Source organism: Ursus arctos, unplaced genomic scaffold (assembly GCF_023065955.2).
Source record: "Ursus arctos isolate Adak ecotype North America unplaced genomic scaffold, UrsArc2.0 scaffold_7, whole genome shotgun sequence".
In the NCBI taxonomy this organism is placed as follows: Eukaryota; Metazoa; Chordata; class Mammalia; order Carnivora; family Ursidae; genus Ursus; species Ursus arctos.
In genome coordinates, this window is record NW_026623089.1 from 66,158,379 (window position 1) to 66,180,948 (window position 22,570).

Here is a 22,570-nt window from a genome sequence, read left to right on the forward strand (position 1 = left end):
AAAATGGGGGTCATCAGCATGTTGTTGGTAAATGAGATGCATCTTTGGGTCCGAACAGACCCTCCTCTGTCAGCCACCCACTAGAACGCATTGCTTCACCATCACCATGTAACTGTTAAAAATTTTTCTTCTTTTAACGGAAGGGTTTCGTATATTTTGGGAAGTAGTCAAAACAGGATAAACCGTGTTTCAGCTTTCTCGATCCCTTAGGCTGTGTATTTTACTCTTTCTGAAACAGTATTTCAGAGATTACCTGTGACTTTTCTGAGAGCTGGAAAGAAGTGGCGTTGCCCATTGATGGCACCTGCGTTCTTACACCTAAACGTCCACCTGCTTGCCGGTGTAACTGACCACTTCACCTGTGTCCTGGAGTGGTAGGTGTTAGTGGTGGGGTCTGTGAGAACCCAGGTCTCCATCTCAGTCTGTAAAATTAGAAGTACAGACTTTTAAAATAACACCCATCTGAACTATACCACATCAACTGTGATTTCCTCCATCTGACAATGATGAGAGAAAAAGAAAATCCACGTCTTTGGAAATCCAAGCCTATTAAAAGAAGGAAATATCCCACTAGGAAAATTGCACTCGGATTTGAAGTTTTATATTCAGTGTTGATTTCTTTTGACTCTTGCGTTCATGCATTCGTTTAGCAAGCATTTGAGGACTTACTGTGTGACAGGTGTTTTTCTGGTCACTAGGGAAACATCAATGAACAAAACTGATTTAAAAAAGAAAATCTCTGCCTTCATAGAGCTTACATTGTAGGGGAGGGGTAGAAGACAGTAAAATAAGTGATTATATGGTATAAGATGATGTTAAAGGCAACACAGAGAAATAAAAAAAGGGTGGTCAGACAGTGTGATAGTCGAGGTCCAAAGTCCAATATTAAGTGTTTAGGCACCGTAAAAGAAACAATCAACAAAATGAAAAGGCACCAACAGAATGAGAGAAAATATTTGCAAATCATATATCTGATAAGAGTTTAATATCAAAAATATATAAAGAGCTCATACAACTCAATAACAAAATATTTAATAACTAATATATATAATTAATTTATAATTTAATTAAAAATGGGCAAAGGACTTGAATAAACATTTTTCCAAAGAAAGTACGTGAATGGCCAACCAGGTAGGTGAAAAGGTGCTCAGCATTCCTAATCATCAGGGAAATGCAAATCAAAACCACCATGAGGTATCATCTCACACCTGTTAGTACAGGTATCATCAAAAGACAAGAAATAAGAAATGTTGGCCAGGATGTGGAGAAAAGGGAACTCTTGTACATTGTTGGTGGGCATGTAAATTGATGTAGCCACAGTGGAAGACAGTATGGAGGTTCCCCAAAAATTAAAAATAGAGAAGTACCTGGGTGGCTCAGTCGGTTAAGCATCTGCCTTGGCTCAGGTCATGAACCCAGGGGCCTGGGATCAAGCTCAGCAGGGAGTCCGCTTCTCCTTCTGCCCTCCCCCCTGCTCGTGCTCCCTCTCTTTCTCTCTCTCTTAAATAAATAAAAACTGAAAAAAAAGAAAAAAAGGAGCCACCCTACGATCCAATAATTCTACTGCTGGGTATTTATCCAGAGGAAACGAAATCACTGGCTCAGAGATAGCCACACCCCCATGTTTACAGCAACATTATTTATACCAGCCAATACCTGGAGCACCTGCTGTGCACTGATGGATGAATAGATAAAGAAAATGTGATACACACACGCACACGCACACACACACACACACACACACACACGAATATTACTCAGCCATAAAGAAGAAGGAAATCCTGTCATTTGTGACAACATGGATGGACCTTGAGGGTATTATGCTAAGTGACAAAAGTCAGAGAAAGACAAATATTATCTGATCTCACATATGGTTGGAACCCCCCCAAAACAGAAAGGAGAGGAAAAAGAAGAACAAACTGATAGCAAAAGAGATCAGATTTGTGATTACCAGAGGCGAGGGTGGGGAGGGAGAATTGAAGGCCGGCGCTCAGAAGGTTCACACCCAGTTAGCAGTAAGTACTAGGGAAGTACTGTGCAGCCTAGGGACTTTGGTCAACAGCGGAGTATGCTGTGTTGGAAAGGTGCTGAGCGATGGGTCCTAAGAGTTGTCATCGCAAGGAAAACTACATGTCTTCCTTCCTTCCTTCCTTCCTTTGCATCTGTATGAGGTGATGGATGTCAACTAAACTTATTGTGGTAATTACATCACAATATTAAGTCCAGCCGTTGTGCTGTACAGCAATTATATTTCACTAAAACGGGGGGAAAATAAACAGGTCAGTAGGGAAGCTTCTCACAGGAAGGCATTTAGGCAAAGATCTGAGGGAGGGACAGGGGAGCACCATCTGGATAGCGGGGACGGGGCAAGGGAAAGTTCCCGAAAGAGGGAGTGTGCCCGGCACATTAGGGCAGCCGGGAAGCCGGCCTGGCTGGGCAGGGGGCAGGAGATGTGACAGGAGCCAGGGCATCTGGGAAGCCTGGAGGCTTTTATAAGGACACTGGGTTTTCCTCCGAGAGAGATGGGAGCCACAGCCGGTTGTAGAGCATCATCCGAATTAGGTGTGTAAAGGCTCCTTCTTTTAAAGGTAGCTGCAGTAAGACCAGGCTTATTGGGGGTGGAGTGGGAGATGCAAGGACAGAACCCGGGAAACCCGTGGAAATGACGCTGACCGTGGCTCGTCGCAGGGGGTTAGCAGAGGAGCTGGTGAGAAGTGGTTGGATTCCGGATGCATTTTGCAGGTAGAGACAAGAAGTAGGCTGAACGGGAGCATGCGGAGCGTGAAGGATGAGGCCAGCGTCCTTGTCCGCGCGGCCTGAAGAAGGCCCTCTCCTGCGAGGAAGAGCAGGAGTGTGGAGGGTGCTGCCACCAGACAGCCCAGGTTCGAATCCTGGTGTTCCCTCAGCGCATCCCTGAGCCCCTTGAGCCACTCTTGTCAGGTGTGACTTGGGGTGATAGCAGTGGGCATCTCATGGGGCCGTGGTGAGGGGTGAATGAGTTAACACTTGGAAGTTCCCCAGCACACAGTAGGCACTGCATGAACGTCAGCCGTGGTTAGGGGAGCCTTGCTGCGAGGACTAGGAGAGAACTTTCGATCCGAGTGGAAGGGTCAGGCGGGCAGTGGAGATATGTGAAAATCTGGAATTCGGGGCACAAGCCTGGATAGAAGCTCTGCATTTGGGATTTTGAAACGGTTCTACGTGGTATTTAAAACCACTCTGCTCTCCACCCCTGAATGTGTGTTACTAAGCACAGAGATACTTCTGATCCCCAAAATGGCTTCGGTCTTAATAGGTTTGTTCTCCATGGAATTCTTCTCCTTTATGGTGATTGTTGAATTTCCTCTGGTACCTACACTGTGACCCTTGAAACCAACACCTTTTTATGGTTAATTCTTTTTTATATTCTCTTCTATTAAGTGCAAAGGCCAAGGTAATTCTTGTTTTCGATACTCATAGGCAAGTGCTATGTTTCGACACTGGAAAAGTCCCCGATGTTGTTCTGAGCTAAAAGGAAACCAGGGCCCTGCCTGTCTGGTTCGGGTTATCTGGTATGTACAGGCCCGTGGGACTGTGAACGGCCCACGTGGCTTGGAGTGCCTTGCTCTTCTTCTGGCTGGCATCCCTTTCAAACGAACTCCTTCCTCTCCTTGCCACTCTCGCTCCAGTCCCTGCCTCCTCCCCTCGGAACTGCCGCGAGCGCCTACGTCAGGTGACTCGGTGCAGCGCCCGGACCCACCTTCCCAGGCGCCAGTCTTGCTCCTTCCCATGCAAGAAACCACCTGAGACCACCGCGAGTATAACCCACGCTCCTGGCCTTGCAGCAGCATCCTGCAGCGGCTGGCCCTGGCTCCTGCCCTGCCTCGTCCTCCAAGACATGCCTCTTCCCAAGGGCCGCCTCCCACCGGCCCCATGCCAGGGGCTCCCTGCCCTCCACTCTGCCCGTCCCCACTGTGTGCCGGAGGGGCTCCCTTGTTTCACAGCTCACATAGTCTTCCTCCAGGTATTTCGTCAGCTATCTGTGCTTTAACAGCTCCCCAATCCCTCGCTTAAACTCCCGAGGAATTCAGACTTTGTTTTCACTCCGGAGAGATATTACATAGATAGATTAATTACATAATATCCTTAATTCTGGGGCAATCCCTTATAATTAAATGCTAATATTTTTGCGGGGAAACTTCATGAGCTTTCACACGAAGCGAGATGAATAAAGCTGATAGACCTCACAGTCCGGGTCAGGTTTTCCTGGCAAATGAATTCAGGTGCGCTCAGGTTTTGCCACGAAATATGAGAGGAGTTGTTTTGTTTTAAGAGTGTCAGATTTCGGAAGTGTAGGTTAGGAATTCTGGACTCCTGGTAGGTAAATAAGGAAGAGTAGCAAATAAACGTCCTGCTGCTGCCCCATGGTGAATAGCAGTTACTACTCCTACTCCTCCCGCATTGGCATAGTGTGAGACTAAGACAGCCCGAGTTATCAGACATGTGAGATGGTGGGGGAGAGGTGGAGAGGGGAATAGAGACCCCAGGAATAGTCTTCAAGCAGCTTGATCTCCTGGAAGGCTTCTGGAGTTATCTGGAGGTTTACGCTGGAGATGAACGCCTAACACAGCTCCTGGTACGCTTTGTAACTCACTCACCCTCCGCCACCTGCCCAGTGAGCAGAACCGGATATGGTGGCTGCTTTTATAAAATGACTCGGTTGGCACCGTTGCCTCTAGAATCCCGTTTGTAAAGAGGTGCCCAGCAGTGCACGGCAGTGTCGTCATCTGAACACGCTTTTGTTACGGCCTCCAGAGGGGAAGAGGGCCCTATGATTTGTCCATTCTGGGGTGTAAGCAGTTCCAGCCCCGAGGAGCTGTGGACAAGACACGGATGACAGGGCTGCTGGTGGTGGTGATGATGACACCCCCTCCCATGGTTGGCAAATCTGTCCCTGTTTCATCTAAACGGTAGTGATCCATCCAGAAGGATCCGTTCTACCTTGCATAGGACAGCTTGTATCAGACGTCCTCAAAGGACACCTAATTTCTTAGTTTCTTTTTTTTTTTTTTGACAGTAGCTTTTAAAAAGTAGGTACATGTTTGCTGAAGATGACCACACACCCCCCAAAAGGAGCTCGTACCAAAGAGTTAGAAGGAATTTCACCTGATCTGAAAATCTCAGTAGGCAGGGATAAGCATTAGCATTCTTGTGAATGTCCTTCCTGATCTCTTATATTATCCTCCAATAGCTAGATGCATGTAATTATATAAAAATACATTACTATATTTGCTGTTTGGCATTCTCCTTCTTTTTCACTCATTGATCCATAGGAAACATTTTAAATATAGCTTTCATTTTTAATGGCTTTATATATTCCGTTTTATGTTTATTTAGCTAGTTCTCTGGTGAAGGAAGTGAGGATTGTTTCTTTTCGGTTTTAATGCTAATAGTGTTGGGGTGAGTATTTTTGAATAACCAAAGATGTCCTGTTTTAAATGTCACTGTATTACTTAGTTCTGAGAAATCTACCGGAATGTATTCCATATATTGCTGAGTTTGGCTACTATTTGATTTTGGGTTTTGGATTAAGATTCATAATTGAAATTATCTGTGGTTTCCCTCTCTCCCTGCCTCCCTTCCTCCCTCCCCTTCATCTGGCTTTGGCTTCATGTTTATGCTAACTTTGTAAAACGAAATGTTACAATCATTTTTTTTTTAAAAGATGCTTAAGAAAAACTTATTTACAAAGGAATTGTTTCCTGAAATTCACATATAAAAGTCATCTGAAACTAGAACTGTTTTTGTTTTACTCAAAGCAGTCCTTTGATGACTTTTAAAAATTCTCTCATGGATGTTGACATATGGTACGTTTGTCTATGTTGTATTTGAATTAATTTTGATAATTTGTATCTTCCCAGAAGATCATAAGTTTCCCTTGGTTTTCGGATTTATTGGCGTGTGTTGTGTGCATATGCGCTTAAATCTCTTTTCTATTTAGAAATGCCAGGGGTTTGTCTCTCTGGGTTTTTTCCCTTTCTCTTCTTCTTTGTCTTTTACCGTTTCTTCCTTTCATCCTTCGGAACCAAGTCCTGGGATGATACGTACATTCTAAGATTTATCTGTTTTCTAGCATATTCATGTCAGCCTATGTTATTTTATATTTTCTTCCCTCTGCTTTCTTCCTCCCGTCCCCATTAGAACTGACTGTTTACTTTATGACTGTACCATTTGTTTCTGAGTGCCACTTTGGCTGAATTTCCCCTATTAGGAAATGTAGCATTATAATTTTTGTTGTTTAAGCCTCCTTCTAAATGGCCTTTCATTTCTCACTCATCTGGAAGTCTACTTTTGGATTCTTTTTTAATACCACGCTTATTTTGGATACAGTTTGGAAAATTGAAAGAAATTGATTTTTTTTTCTTTTTTACCTGTTTAAACATAAGCTGTTTTCTATTTTTTTTTTCTTCCACTTTATTGTGGTGTAGTTGGACATTGCAATAGGACGATTTGACATGGAGGACACGGAGGGCTGTATCTGTGGTGTGAGCGATGGCCCTGGTAGTTCCCTGCAGCCGAGTGTTTTGGTCCCCGACACTATGCTTAGCACTTCGCAAGCATTACTCATGTCGTTCCCGCCACAGCTCTGACGCAGGTGCTCCTCCTGGTACTGTGGTTTCATACTTGATGATACAGGATCCCCAAGTTGCGTAACTCGGCAATGGGATAGTCTAAGCAACTGCAGCCTGACTCAAAGACTACAATCTTTCCTTCTCATTTCTATAAATATCTGATGGGTTTGTTTTTGGGTTGGTTTTTGTTTTTTGTTTGTTTGTTTCTTTTGAAGCCAGTAGTATCTATCACTGTTTCAAAGTTCAAAATTTACCTGTTAAACCAACTGGATTAATTGTATTCAAAAGCTCTTGATCCTTATTACTATCCACTCGATGGAAGAGTTTGAAGCTCGATGGAAGAGTTTGATGAATTTCTCCTTATTTCTCAGAGTATTTGCTAGTATTTCTCAGAGTATTAGACTACTGTGATTCGGGACCTAGAGATTATATATTCGTGATGGGTTTCACCTTTATGAACATAAACTTACCCTCTGGCATTGCACCTGACGTTTTTCTGTTTTGTCCTGCATTTTATGTTTAATAGTGTAAATTTCCTACTTGATTCTGCTTATTCTTGATATATTGTTGTCTTCTTTTAGTTTTCTTTTCGTGTTGTTTCTGTCATTTTGATTAAGGGTTGCCTTTTGTAAGCAACCGGTCCTGTGTTTTTATTTTTAGGCCAACCTGATGGTCTGAAGTGTTGCAGAACGCTAACCATTTGTATGGTGGATCTGTTTTCTGATTCTTTATGTCATTCCGTTTTTTTCATACCTGCTTTTCTCACCATTTTCTTTCCTCCCTCATGTGGAGAACACGTTGTGTTTTACTTTGCTGGTCGTCTGTTTTGTCAGTTGTTTTTCCCTCCCATGGCTAAGAAAGTTTGTTTCCTCCATGGGAGTCAACTAGTTGCACCTTTTCATATTTATAGAAGTTCAACAAAAACACTGAAATTAAAGGAGTGTTGGTTTAATGCCAAGAATAAAACCGTATGTATTTCCAGGTGACAGATTAATATGCTTTTACTTTCTCCCACACACTTTCTGGTTTTGTTGATTTACCTGGAATTCGATCAGATTATTGTTAAAGTTGTTTTATATAATCATTTAATTATATTTTATATAAGGATTTTTTAAGCGGTTTTTCGTTTACACCACGGTACGTTACACAAACCTGTTAGATCGCACTGTTGAAGTAGTTTTCATGCGTCCTACCAGATTATGCTGTAAGTTAAGTCTTGGTTTTATTATTATTATTTTTTAAAATTTATTTATTTTAGAGTAGATCTTCAAATGTATTTTCAGGCAGCTCAGATAACTGAAATGTTCTGTGGGCTTGCGCACCCTGAGAATTACTTTTCCACTCCCTACGTACACAAGCGGTAAATTCACAATGCATAGAATTCTTGTGGCGTGTCTTATTTTGAAACTCTTATATGTTGTTTCATGGTTTTCTGTTTAGTATTCTGATCAGGTTCGTTTATTGTGTTGTGTCAGTGAGGATACTTTAAGCAAAAAAGACATTTTATTAAATTATTTAACAGGAGGTCTGGAGGCAAACCCTAAGGCTGCTTCAGCTGGCCGAGAACTGATGTCCTCGCCACTGTAGTCAGCATTTTTTTTCTTTCCCTTCTCGTTGTAAAAAGGCTGCGGTAGCTCCATGCATCGCGATCACTTTGAAGACAGGAAGTAGAGGGGTCAGGAATGCTCTTTTCTTCAGTGGCTTATTGCTTTTCTGGAAGTCTGCCCAGCAGACTTTCTGTTACAATCCCTGGGCCAGAACAAAGTCATGGCTGTTTGTAAGCGTGACTGAGGCTGAGAAAATGAGTTTCTCTTGGGGCAGTCAGGACTTAGCTCAGGGGCTTGGCAGTTCACCCAAAACAAAATCTGTCAGAAAGGAGCAAGAGAGGGCGATTTTTACAATACCGAGAAGGATGTACCCTCCTTCAGGTGTGCCTAGAGGCATCCCACAGAATCGTAGAGTCAGAAGGACTGAACGTAAAAAGAAGGACACTGATCCGTCAGTGTCCAGATATGTCAGACAACCTTATCATTCTTTACCATAACATGCCATTCTGTCATCAACTAGAAGGTGATGTGTTTTCCCAAGATTCCAGAAATTGCTGTTTCATTTGACATGAGCAGGGATTAGGGAACCGAACAAATTACCCTGACATTGGTTGGAAAAAATGTGCATAAGCCTTGCCAAGACAAACATGGGGTGTTTGGTTCTCTGTACAGAACACTGATAGGCTGGGGCCACAGGGACGGTTGAAATAGTGAATCTTCTACTTCAAGGTTACAGTCTTACACTTTTTAAAAAAAGATTTTATTTATTTGAGAGTGAGAGAGCACGTGCGCACAAGCGGCGGGGGGGGGAAGAGCAGAGGCAGAGGGAGAAGCAAGTCCCCACTGAGCAGGGAGCCCGACGTGGGGCTCGATCCCAGGACCCTGGGATCATGACCTGAGCCGAAGGCAGACGCTTCACCGACTGAGCCGCCCAGGTGTCCCTATTACACTTGTCCAGGGACGTACGAGCTGTTTGCCGTCATCCTTGTGCGGGAATGGATCCGCTGCAGCCTTCGATTGCTAGTCCTCGTATCGTTGCATGAACAGTGGATCTGTGTCCGACAGTCAACAACACAGAGCAGTTAACCGTGTCTTTGAGAAGAGTGATTCCTTCAAACATCATCCTTGACGGCACAGAGCTTTCCTCTGCCAAGTTCAAAAGTCAGAACTCCTGCTCAGCGGCCACCCAGACTCCATTATTTTGAGGCCACGGCCAAAAGAGAAAGATACAGGGCGGAAAAGGAAGCCCACTGCCTGAATAATCCCTAAGAGAAATACTCTTAAAGATTACTCACTTCGGGACACCAGGGAGCAGATAAAATAAAAGCACATCTCCGCACAGAGCAGTGAAAATAAAAACTCAGTCCTTGGCAGCTTGGAAGCAGAGCTGGTGTCGCTGAGCGGGACCGTTGGTGCCGCGTGTCCCCGGCTACAGGCACGGGGCAAGGAATGGAGCACATGGTTCTTATGGTCGGATACACAGCGTGGGCTTCCCTCCAGAGAGGACAGCTTTTTTGCTGGCATCAGGAGGAAAGGAAGTGTGAAGTCCTGTGCTCTCCGTCTCTGCACTGACTCCATGCGGACGGTGCGCGGGAGCAGACAGCAGAAGCGTGCTTGGATGCCTCAGGAAGCTCCGACGGCTTCATCCAGGGCTGTAATTTTCACAACTTTCAATAGCTCTTGACTCCTGAAAAAGTTTTCAGTTAAAATTTAGTGCCTGTAAAACTGGAGGCAGTAAAGGGCAGATGATGCTCTTGGAATGAAAGAACAGCTTTCCTCCATCAGACGGTGCTGGCTGCAGGCAGCAAGTGGAAACCTGGTGCTTTCCCTCCCCGGGAGGAGAACGCCCTGGATCCCAGGTGGCCTTTTCTGTGGTCAGTCCTGAGCGTGGGGTGTTCGGTGAGTGAAGAGTGTGTTGGTGTATCGTCCGCCTGCCCGGGGTTTGTGTGTGTGTGTGTGTGTGTGTGTGTGTGTGTGTGCTTTCGCCTCTGGAACCCCTGGCTTTCCAAGGGCATCAGAGGACTTCCCGGGGAGGGTGGTAAATAAGACCGGCTCGAGTTTCTTGTGTCACAGCAGGGGTAAATATTTTGTTGTAGGACACGCCCCGGTTTCGGTTTCGTATGCAGCTCAGGATACAAGAAGCTGCAGGATTCGAGAGAGCTGTTTTAGACTAATAATTTCAAAGTGAGACAAACCCATGGTGATTAATGGGGCTTAGTCACATCTCCTGCCAACTAGATTTTTAAGAAGCTTAATTTCAGATGGGTCCTGTAGAGGTTTTTAAATGTCTTAGGATTTGGTTCTCTTCCGCTTTAAGAGACCTCTGTAGAATAAGCCCTCTAGCTATTAGGACTGATCAGAAATTAGTTGATTAGATGGAATATTATAGTGCCATGAGCACTGTTCGGAGGATTATTCGGAGTGTGTTTTAATTAAACGAACCTCTATGACAACTAGTTAGCTTTCTTCTTTTTTTTCTTCTTCCTTTTCAATTTTTCCGCCTGTTCCATTTCCACCACCCATTCTTATGCCAGGCCTGTCCAGCCTTCCTAGAACTCCGCAGCAAAACCCACGGTGAACTTGGCCATGGGAGGCTGATTGTCTGTGGGTGGCCAGAGAGGAAGTGCCTGGGGGTACAGGAGGCATCCCACCCAGTCTGGCCTATAAATGCTTGTCGTGCTCTGAAGGTAGAGGGCCAGCCTGTTTCAAGGACCTCCCACCTCTTGTAGTGAGTCCAGACTTCACGGGTGGGCTGGGTCTTCTTGCACAGGGCCCTGGGTATGTTGGGGCCTTATTCCAAAGGCCTCGGACTTGGCTTGAAGTGTTGGGCTTCCCAGCCAACGGAGGGCATGAGGAACACAGCACAGGCACAGTCCTTACCTGATGGGCACTGGGACACAGGTTGAGGTCTACGGGGCATGGGAAAGCAAAATCTTCTAGAGAAGTGGTTTTAAACCTCTGCTATGTGGTCCATATCAGAATTCAGTGTATAATTCCAGGGCTCCTCAGATGAGTCTAGTCCAGCTCCCTAGAGGGGACCAATGTCCTTCAGTCTTCTGCAAAGTTTCTTAAAATGAGGCCTAAGGACAGCCTGCATCAGCTTCACCTGGGGAAAAGGGGAGCTTCTAAAATCAGGTTCTCAGGCATCATTCAGACCTACTCTGGAGGGCAGGACCAAGGCATCTGCATTTAGTAGCTCTTCTGAGAGTCTGACACTAAGTGTCCAGACTCCATGGTGACCAGGAGTCCACGCCAGCTGCCCTGCCCCCAGAGTACATTGGCATCTTGAAGGAAGGGTATGTGCCCAGCAGGTGCCTACACGCTGATTGGCTCCAGCCTGGCAGGTGCCCCGGCTGGACGGCTTATATGGGAAGTGGCAGCTCCCATGGGGACAGCTGTGTCAGGACGCCAGAACACAAGCAAACAACAGGCCCGCCCTTGTTTCCCGTGGAAATGGAAATCACTGAAGTGGTCTCTGTGGGTGAGCGCAAGGGGACAAATGTGCATTCGGAGCCTCTTTGGGGTCCCCTGCTGTTGGGAGCCTTCCTCCCAGTGTCCTGTGCCTTAACATCTCCTGCTCACACATCTCACTACACAAGCAGCAAGCGAAGGGGCTGGGAAGTGACGGAATCTACTTTCATCTACTTCAAGGTTTTTGAAATGCCCCGGTCTTGCCCTCTGAGCCTGACCCTCACGCAGGTTCTCCTGGATTGTCTCACCTGGCCAGCAGGTGGGCGTGGAGGCTGGCACACTGTCAGGTGCTAGGTGTGCTGGAGAGGGCGGTCCACGCAGCCCCAGGGCTCCCTTTGCGGCTGTCTCCCCGGCCCGGCCCTCGGTGTGTACTTTGGCATAGGATGGAGACGTGCCATGTCGCTCTTTCCTGGAGTTAAAAGGTGAATTATTACACCTCAGGCCACTTCTCGCCATTTCACCACACCCTCCTCTTGGTTAAGGACAGAACTGCCTTTGTTTCTCCGTCTATAGAATTTGATTGGATTTGAAGCCACCTGTTTGTTCCACAGGGTAAACCAGGCCCACTTTGTGACTCAAGAAGGTGGGACAATACGACAGGGCAAAACCCCAACAGCAGAAGGAAGGACATAATGCAGGAAAAAGAAGAATTTAATGAACTAGGAAAACACGAAGTAGAGAGGATTATATAGCTTGCTCTTCAAAAAAAATAGAATCTCCAAGAATACTGATGAACCGAAATAAAGAAGAACCATGATTAAATAGTATTAGGAAAAAAGGCACAGACATTACTGTAGATACAGTAGAGCTCATAAAGACCATAAGAAAATTGTAAGTACACTTATATGCAAATCGATGTGACAGCATTATACAGAATGGATAGGTTTTTAGGAACGTGGAAATTATCAGAATCACTCAAGAAATAATATGGATAAAAACAAGCCATGAAAGATCGTTACAGCAATAAAAAGTTTGCCTTCCCCAAATTGACAAGGCTTAAGTAGGGTTACAGAAAACACAGAAAAAGAAGGAAAGCTACCCCATTTGCGTCATGAGGGCAGGAATACCTTGCTGTGACATTGGAAAAGGAAAGCATAACAACATAAACTTGTAGACCAGTCATGGTTGTGGTTATAGATTCAAAAGATCTCAACCACATACTCAGAGATCTAATACAGCTCTATTTAAAAAAAAAAAAAATCATAGCCAGTTAATTTTAGGACTACAAGAATGACTGAGCAAAGAAACTGTATTAATACAATTTACCTTCTCAGTGGATTAAAGAAGAAAAGCTAAGGGCGCCCGGGTGACTCCGTTGGTTGAGCGTCCGACTCTTGGTTTCAGCTCAGGTCATGAGATCAAGCCCCGCGTCGGACTCTATGCTCAGCTGTGGAGCCTGCTTGGGATTCTCTCTCTCCCTCTGGCTCTCCCTCCAATTGCACACATGCATGTGTTCTCTCTCTCTCTGTGTCAAATAAATACAGTCTTTTAAAAAAATAAGAAAAGCTATATGACCACCTTAATAGATGGAAGGGGAAAAAAATCAGTAAAATTTAGCACTTAGAAGGGAATTTCCTTAGCCTGATTAAAGGTATCAGTAAAGCATCCACAGTAAACGTTATGGTTGATGATGAAAATCCAAGCACATGGACATTAAAGATGGGACGGAGGCAGGGATGTTCTTTACCTCGTTTTTTTAAATCGTATATTATGCTACAGGCCATCACCAGCACCTTATTGAGACAAGAAACATGATGTATGTAAGAAATGGAAAGACAAGGACAAAATGTGGATGAATTGATGAGTGGAAAATCCAAGAGAAACCTACAAACTGTCAGAACAAAGAAGAGAGCCCAGTGAGGTTGCCGAGCACGGTGTGGACGAGCACCAGCACGGGCCTGTAAGGAAACAGGGCAGCAGACCCCGCTCTTCAGAGCAAGCAGAACGTAGTTAGGAGTGAACGCAACACAAGATGTGCACAACTTTTCTGGAGAAAATTAGAAAAGTACAAAACATAACCGAGGGGGATGCCTGGCTGGCTCTCTCGGTAGATCCTGCGACTCTTGATCTCGGGATCCTGAGTTCAAGCCCCACGTTGGGTGTAGACATTACTTAAAGAACAAAACAACAAAAGCAAACAAAAAATACATAATTGAAGGACCCCAAAAAACCCTACTCGGTGTTATAAAGATATGAATTCTCTTCAACTTAAAGTGGGAATTCAGTACAGTGTCATACGGTGCTTTTTCTCATGGAACCTCAAGAACTGATCTTTAAATTCAAAAGGAAAGGCACATGGCCCCAAATAGCCAATAAAAGTCTTGAAGAACAACACATCGTGGGCAGCCGGCCTTGTCGGTGTGAGGACTTACTTCCAGTTCAGGCCGCGTGGTGTGAACGCAGGGTTACGCGAATAGATGAGCAGAGCAGAAGTAGAACCGGAAATAGATGTCTACGTATAAAAAATGTGGTGTGACAGCAGTGACATTACAAATCCAGGAGGAAGAAATGAGCTCTTCACTGGCACTGAGGCAACGGATCTTCCACGCTGGAAAAATGAGATGACTTAGTCCTGCCATTCATGAGAGTATCTAGGGGTAGGTGGAGAACGTAACGTGACAAGTATTTGTAGAAGTTAAAATATCTGGAAGAAAATCTGTGAGAGTGTATCAGTGATCTTGGGGCACAAGAACATGACCCCAGGGCCACAGTTTGAAAAGCACACTTAAAACGTACGTCTGACAGAAGTCGTCACAAACAAAACTAAAGGATCTGCCACAGACTTGGAAGAAGTTTCTCCAGTGCCTCTGGTGGACAAAGGATAATGTCCAGAATATACAAATTGCTGTCATCGAGGAATAGTGAGGTAAAAATCTAATTAAAAAGTAGACCAAAAAATATGAGCAGGCAGATAACAGAAGAAGCACTCCAGTCAGCTTATAAACCTACGGAAAGACGTGTGGCCTGTAGTAACTGGGGAAATAAAAACCGGAATCCTAAGCAGTCATTTCATACCAATCTGCCTGACAAAATTAAAACACTCTGACGGTACCAACGGGTGGTGAGACCGTGGAGCAACATGAACTTGACCTTGTGGGTGGGAGTGAAACCGCTAGCAGCCATGTTAGAGCACAGTTTGGCTGTCTCAGGCTCAGCTGAGGAGGGCCATAATCTACGACCAGCAGTCCCACTTGTGGGTAGACCATGCGGAGAAGCTGTCTCACGCAGGCTGAAAGACAGTGTCCACTGTTGCGTTATTCCTAACAGAGAGACGTTGGCAATCCACAGAAGAGGGATGGAATGTGCTGTGTGCCTACTGTGGGAAGCTAGTCAGCAGGGAACGTGAAGTAAATAGAGCAACGTGGATCAAAACAGGCGTATTCCCCAAAGTGCAAAAAGCGAGTCACTGTGCAGTGTCACCCATATAACTTTCAAATATACACAGAACAGTACTATACATTATTTATGAATATGGACATATGTAGTTTATTGAAAACACACATAGGGATAACGAAGCACCCAATTCAGGATGGTGGTTACCCCTAGCGAAAATGGGGTTTGCGGTGGGAAGGACACAAAGGGACTGAACTGCTACTTGTCACGTGCCAATGTTGTAAAATAGGGGTTTTTTTTTTAAGATTTATTCATGAGAGAGGGGGAGGGGCAGAGGGAGAGTGAGGGAGAGAATCTCAAGCAGACTCTGTGCTGAGTGTGGAGCCCGACTCAGGGCTCGATCCCATGACCCTGAGAGCACGACCTGAGCTGAAATCAAGAGTCGGACACTCAACTGACTGAGCCACCCAGGCTCCCCGTAAAATACTAAGACTTGATAAAGGTGAGTGGAGGGTGCATGGGTTCTTGTGCAATGCTCTCTAGGTTGTATGTGTGAAATCCTCTGCGTGTAGACACTCACCAGTGGTGATGGTGCAGAGATTGCCTGGGCAAAAGCAGGCCAGCTACCTCTCTTCCTAAGAGGCCATGGGAAACTCTTCACCATGGTGAATGTATCGTGGTCCGAGACTTGACCCTTAGCTTTGCAAACCCAGAAACTTTTGCTTTTTGCTCCTCACCCCTGCCCCGCGCCCCCCCCCCCCGCCATGCTTTGCTTTGTTTCATTGTCTGCAAACCAAAGCTAGATTTGTCTCTCAGGGCCAGACTCAAACTGAATTCACAGATCCAATGAACCCAGAATGCCAGCTTAATAATTTGTAAAGAGAAATACATAGGACAGCACCCAGAACCTTGAAATCCCATGGCCTTGCCTGAGCCTGGTGTTGTTTCCCCTTGAGCTGTTCCACGGGAAGCAGAGACGTGGCCCCAGGGTGACTTGGGGGCACACGGTGAGAAGTGTCTGCTGTAGAGACTAACATCCAAGGTTCCCGTGGCCGGCAGATTTCCTCCGACACGGGACTCCAGCTTGTAATCAGAATATGGACTGCATGTTATGCTCAGGGTATGGGATCTACACATCCCTCTTTTGGGACTGGCCGGAAGCGCCCCACGGGCTTCACAAAGGGTCTGAGCAGCTCTGAGCGCTGGGAGACCAAAAAATGCCATCGTGGGCTTGACATGGTTTATGATGTTGCTTTTTTATCTTTTAAGGTGTGTGTATTTCCCATCTTTTCCATCACAGAAACCAGTCTTTATGCTAACAAAGAATAATGCTTAATTGCTAATTTAATTACTAAATTTATTATGAATCAGTCAAGTTGTTTGGTATTTTCCTTATAAAATCTGAGTTGAATGAGCATTTCAGGGAGATGGAACATAGTTGCCCAGTGTTTCTTCATTCCTGTGACCCCATCTCACTAAGTGTGGCCTTGCTTCGCACCTTGTAGGGGTTCTGGAATTCTCTCTTCTACTGGAGCCTGCTTCTCCATCCCCCGCCTTTCCATCTGCTGAGCTCTTCTTGCAAGCCCAGGAACCCTTCTTCCCCTGAGTGACTGTGCAGTCCTCCCCCAGACCGTGGTGTGCGTTAGTCTGTCTCGTGGACATCACATCGGCCTCAACTCCAAGTTCCTAGAGAAAACCGCCATGCTAAGCGCCATGTGCCAATGACAGGCACGGATCATGCACAACCACCAAATGCATATTACACCCCTGAGTTATACTTACAGTGGCCTTTCCCATTTTCGAAGTTTTTTTCATACGCTTTTATTTGATTTTTCCAATAACCGTGCAAGATTAGGAGAGCCATCTTCGCAGATGACACAGTAGGTAACCAAGGCTACCACAGGCCCTTTGCAGAAATACTAGACCAGCCGGGATGGCGGGGAGCCATGGCAGTGGAGAACATACATTATTCAACTGCTGCGTTCTCAAGCAGAGCCCCTGGCTTCCCAGTGCGTTTGGGGATGCAACCTTAGATCAACCCCAAATAGAACCCCCGCATCAGAGACGAGTCTGCCCCAGAGACCAATTCAGTCTTCAGAAGGGCTCGGGAGCACATGGTGGTTGAGATAGGCCATTTTTTCCATTTGCAGCCACTCAAGAGTCGATATTGATAGCCCTGTGGTTGCAGCGAAATTTTAAAACTTAAGACTTAAAAAAGAAAATCTTTGTGTACAGTGATTAAAGTCTGCGCTTTACCCGCTAGGAAGCTACCAGAATGACCACTCTAGTACCAGACTGGTGGAGACTCAGGCGAACTTGTGTCCCTGGCGTGTGATCCAGAGCCCTGTCTCGCACCCCGGGCATCCCACAGCTTCCAGCTCGCGTCGGCTGCAAACTCGTCCTGCCACAGACTGGAAGGAAGCTGCGGTTCGTCCTCCAGTCCCCAAGAAAGCTCCAGCATGAACGTGCCCCTCGCAGCCAAGTCCCCGATGAGCTGCTATATTGGGCCTTCTTTCACTCGCTCTGCAGTAGTGGAGACTGGTTGGCACGGAGAAGACTCTTTAAATGCAAGATTTATTCTGTTTCTTTTTAAAGAAATTCTGCACTCCCCCTCCCCCTTCTCTTGGCTCACGGGAGGAGTTCGGATCCGAATCCATACACGTCCATACACACATACACTCTTAGCTCATGGGGTGTAAGATAGTTCTCAGTTTTTGCTCGTTATCCCTCTTTGCCTTAAAAATGGGATGCCTCCTGACTGCCAAGTCCTACCAAACTTGGGGCCTTATGAATATGTAGAGGAGTTTTCATAAAATGATGTGGATGCAGCAGCCCTTTGTGTTCTAGAAAAACGTTTCCAGGGCCCCTTGAGACTTCCCAGTGCTCGCGGAGAACGAGGCTTCCCGCAGAGAAGAGGAAGCCGAGAGAATAGGACATGATTGGATTGGTTAAGTGGATGATGATTCAAGGAGGAAAAGTGCTGCCCTGTTGTAATGCTCCCATGACCACGGCGGCCCTCGCTCCGTGAGCCGGAGCCCGGTGAGCCCGTGAGCCGTGGTGCGTGTAGCCTGCTCAGCTCAGCGCTGCCCGCCGGGCTGGTGGCCCCTCGCTGCAGAGGGTATCGCTCTTCTCGTGCTCCTCGTTAGCATTACGGATTGAGTTCCGGGGAGGGACCGTCTTCAGGTATTTGTTTACAGCTGAACCTTGCACATCCTTCCTTAATCCAACAATTGGCTGAATCTTAAAATTGAAAGAAAAGGAATAACCGCAGAACTAGCCTGTCTACTTGTCATTAAAGACCCGGCTGTCGGGAGCCATAATGAGGTACCATATTAATTCCAGAATGCATTTGTCCCCCGGACAACAATGACTGGTAGATTATGCAGTTTTCTCATGATTAATGAAAGTCAAGCTCTCCAGATAACCAGAATAAACAAAAGAAGTCCATTTTGTGATTCTGACCTAATTGCTTCTTAATTGCACTGCTTTTCTTGCTCCTTTTCAAAATTTGCTTCTCTGAAGTCATTCTCCTAGTGAGGAGGGGAAATTAGTGTCTGTGGACCATTTTCCTTTCAGAGGTACCGGTTTGTGTGGAATTGCTGGCCATTGTCCGTGAGCTGCTCGCTCGGCCACTTCAGTCCTTAACTGCTTCAATGCTTTTAGCTGTGGCTGAGCTCCAAAGATGACTTTTTCAAGAAATCTGTCTCCTTTTCCCACTGATTTGCCATTTAAGATAGATGCCTTTAGTTCTAGAAGCCGATCCCTCGCCACCGTGGTAAACTGCATTAAGAGCTGACAGGTAAAACGAGGTTTCTGAAGTGTATTGGCCCCGTGGAAGGTTTTCAGCTGCTTCCGTGCTGGTGGCAGTGTGTTTCGCTGTGTGAAGCGCAGGGACAGTGTACAGATCACAGAGGCCAGCGTGGAGCGACCTCGTTGTGGGCGCTGGCAGACAGGTCCCTACCCTGCTGCAGGCTCCCAGCACAACTCTTTCACTCTTTGGACCTTGGGTATGAAAAGACTGTTCGAGAACGGTTTTCCTCAGGGCAAAGATGCTTTACTGTCTCCCCAGCCTCTTTTCCAAGCTGGTGTCCACAGTACCACCATTTTGGAAACTGAAGGCACTGAAACCCCAAGTTGACGGTGGCCTCGTGGTCCTGACAGGCCGTAAGCCCATCCCAGATGTATTGCTCTGTGTCTGGAGCCATCTGGCATGTTCTCCAGGTCCGTGGAGCCTGCCTTGAAGGGTCCCCGGGATGGTTTCTGCCGAGCTGGGTCTACCGTGATGGGTCCTTTCTGCCTCTAGCCTGGGATACTTTAGCGTCTTCAACCTTGATCTGGCAGAGTCCGATTTCTTAAAAGAGCCATTCCGTGTCCTCGCAGCGTTATGCCTGTTTGTGGAGAACAGACTTGAGAAGTGCCTTGTTTTGATCTGCCCATCGTTTATCCCCGGCCCCCTGGACCGCCTTTGTTCAGAGGCAGTGCCTGGGTACTGAGGGGTCAGTACTCCTTAAAGTGAAAGGTGCAAGCGGGCGGGCTCAGGTTCCCGCGGGCCCTCCCCCTGCTCCAGCCTGGCAGGGTGACAGACGTGTGTCCCTGTTGCCTCGGGGCGGGGGGGAGGGCGGTCAGCGGGACAGAGCCAGGTTCCACATACAGCTTTGCCAAGAATGCCAGAAGCCCCACGTGCTCGCTGCAGAAATGCGAAAAGAACATCGACACGCGGTTCGTTCCACCCCTCAGAAATAACCACTGTGAATTGTGAAAAGCACATCTCTAGAGGTGTATCTGCATGTGAGAATAAATGGGACTTCACTGTTTTAAAACACGCTTTTTTTATTTCGGCGTTAGAAAGATGTTCTCAATATGTTACTTTTCGCTGAAATCCTCTTTTAAAATGTAACTCCGGTTGTGTTTTCCTGTTTCCTTATGTCCCGTTGTCACTTTCTCTCAGAATAGGCCGGGGCCTTCTGCAGACACCCAGTTCGTCCGAGAATGTCCACCCCGGCCGGTCGGGCTGCTTGTGCTCTCCAGAGCCTTCCTGAGGCTGGTCCAGGTTCTTCGTTCAGAGAACGGTCTTCTCTCTCCCCTCAGGTGTCAGCGGAAGCAGTGGCGGGTGGACCTGCCAGCCACCAGCGTGGTGATCACATTCCACAATGAAGCCAGGTCGGCCTTGCTGAGGACAGTGGTCAGGTGAGGGCAGGAGAGGCCCCCCGTTGCTCACCTGCTGCACCGTGTGGGAGGCGTTCGCTGGCAGGGATGCTAGACATGTCCCCGCGTCCCCAGCACACCCAGACCAGGGCTGTCTGTGGGGGGGACAGGCAGGTCCCCTCACTGCAGCAGGAGGAGTGGCCGATGGTTTCTCCAGCCAAGGATTGGGACCTGCACATGAGAATTCCCCACCCCACAGGATACCCCTGAAGGCCTCCAACTTTTATCTTTCTATTTCCTCAGTGTGCTTAAGAAAAGCCCGCCCCACCTCATAAAAGAGATCATCTTGGTTGATGACTACAGCAGTGACCGTGAGTACCACGCCAGAGTCCTCCCCCTCACCCGGCCCTTCTCCTGGACGCCAGCTTCCCTTAGTGTGGGTGCTAATGACGAGTTTCCTGAAAAGGCCAGAAATCAGGGCCCGTAGAAAGAAGAGGTGCCTCTCTGATGCCCCAGGAGCTCCTCTGCCCACAGATGACCGAGATTCACAGTACCTGAATACAAAGCCCTTGTCAGCCGCCTTCCAAATGTTCTTCTTCTCTCTTTGCCTAGCTGAAGATGGGGCTCTCTTGGGGAAAATTGAGAAGGTGAGGGTTCTCAGAAATGATCGGCGAGAAGGTAAGACCTTTTTCTTAATTCAATACCAAGACTGTTGAATTCTGACTTTTCCCGAGCCCGGCAATAACTTAAAGAAATGTTTCAGCTAAAGGAACAATTAACTTTCTAGTCTTTTTGTCTGTCTCTCTCTACCAGAGCCTCTTGGGAGCCTCTCCCAGCAAAGCCTAGGGAGGACATTGAAAGCTTAATTGAAATTGTTTGTATACGAGGGCAGCCGTTCAAATTACATTTTTATTTATGTATTTAGAAAATTGGCTCCTCTCTTCCTTTTACAATCTAGGAAGTCTTATCAGTCCCTGGAGTACTAGAGTTTAGAAGAAAAACAAAGATTTAGCAGTGAGAAGTTTAATGACTCCATGCTCCAGGCATCTGATAAAGTAAGGGATTCAAGTTTGACAGCCCGCTGAAGGTGAGGCATCCCGAGAAGGAAGATAGCGCTGCAATTACATGCTCATTGGATTTTGCAAATGCCAGCTTCAGAACCTGCTGTCAGTCTTATCTGCCGGAGCTGGGCTCATCCAGTCGACTTTATTGGCAGTTCTAAGAGAGACTCCAGAGGGGGAAAGTATTACTTTGAAGTGTCTGGAAAGGAAGCTCAAATCACAAGGTAATTAACATCCCGTGTATCAGTGCTGTTGGAGGGCACGGTGACTGGATTCTAGACTCCATCAGAGTCCAGAGAAACCTTTCAGGAAAGGAAGACTGCACAGCCTTAAAACATGCCATTTTGGTTGTTTGAGGATGACTGTGTTGATTTCGGAGTGGTGCTTGCATTTCCTGATCAATAGATACTCTTTCTTCTGGTTCCCTGGACAGTCCAGCCGGAGTCAAGCAGTACAGTTTTCTTAGCACGAATTTCAGCCGCGGTTAAGTGATTGAGCCTGTTGGGACAATGCCATCAGCACCATATTGTAACCAACCTAGGTCATCAATCCAGATGTTCAAGATACATAAGCAATGGGACCGGCCTTGCTCCCAAGCAAGCTCTGTTTGCTGGGCTCCCATCTGGCTCCCAAGCTTAGCATAAACCAAAACCTTGAGATCAGACTGAAAATCTTGCCTTAAATTTGCTCCCAGACAAACTGCATAATAACTTTTTGAATTTAAACCCGAAGTGGCTTCTAGCACAGGGGGGAAAAAAAAGAAGAGGAGGAAAAGAAATTATTTTTCGTGTTGGCATTTTATAACTGACAAATCACTTGGTAACCTGGTCAGAGAGTGCCATTAACCTCAGAAATCAGTGCTTCTGAGTGGGTGAAGTTAGGATGTTCGTTTGGGTAAGAGCCCATATTGATGCTATGTTTTAGAACGGGATGAGGAGGGGCTGCTGGGGGAAGGCAGAGGGTGGGAAGCCTGTTTGGAACAAACGAAGTGTGCGATAGTTGAGTGAGAAAATGCACACACACAAACATATATGTGTCCTTGGCTGTACGCGTGTGTGTGTGTAAATATCGCATGTATTTGAACATATGGACAGGTGCCTACAGTATTGCTAGTAGATGACAGAGAAAATCAGTTGCATGAAATATGGCAGCGAAGGAACAGCTTAGCTTCATTTAGTGCTGGGGATTTTATTGTGCCAGTGATTCTTGACCTCACTGTTTATTAGAATCAGCTGAGGAACTTCAAAGATGACCTTGGCGGGACTCATGTGCCAAATTCTGTGTCCCTGGGGTGGTTACCAGCTGAAATCTCTGTTCTTTCTGCCTTCCGATTGTTCCTTTTCACGGACTGCTTGGGGTCTCCCCTGTGCCTGAGGATCGGGCGTCAGCCGAGGATTTATGG

At 46.5% G+C, this 22,570-nt stretch overlaps 1 protein-coding gene across 1 annotated transcript in view; it reads left to right on the top strand.

Moving 5' to 3' along the window:
- GALNT2 (polypeptide N-acetylgalactosaminyltransferase 2) overlaps positions 1-22,570 on the top strand; it is a 184,386-nt gene that overhangs the window by 127,814 nt on the left and 34,002 nt on the right. Inside the window, exons 4-6 of the mRNA XM_044386074.3 lie at positions 20,051-20,149; positions 20,411-20,478; positions 20,720-20,785. Coding sequence (XP_044242009.1) covers positions 20,051-20,149; positions 20,411-20,478; positions 20,720-20,785 — 233 coding nt within the window. The remainder of the gene's footprint in view (positions 1-20,050; positions 20,150-20,410; positions 20,479-20,719; positions 20,786-22,570) is intronic.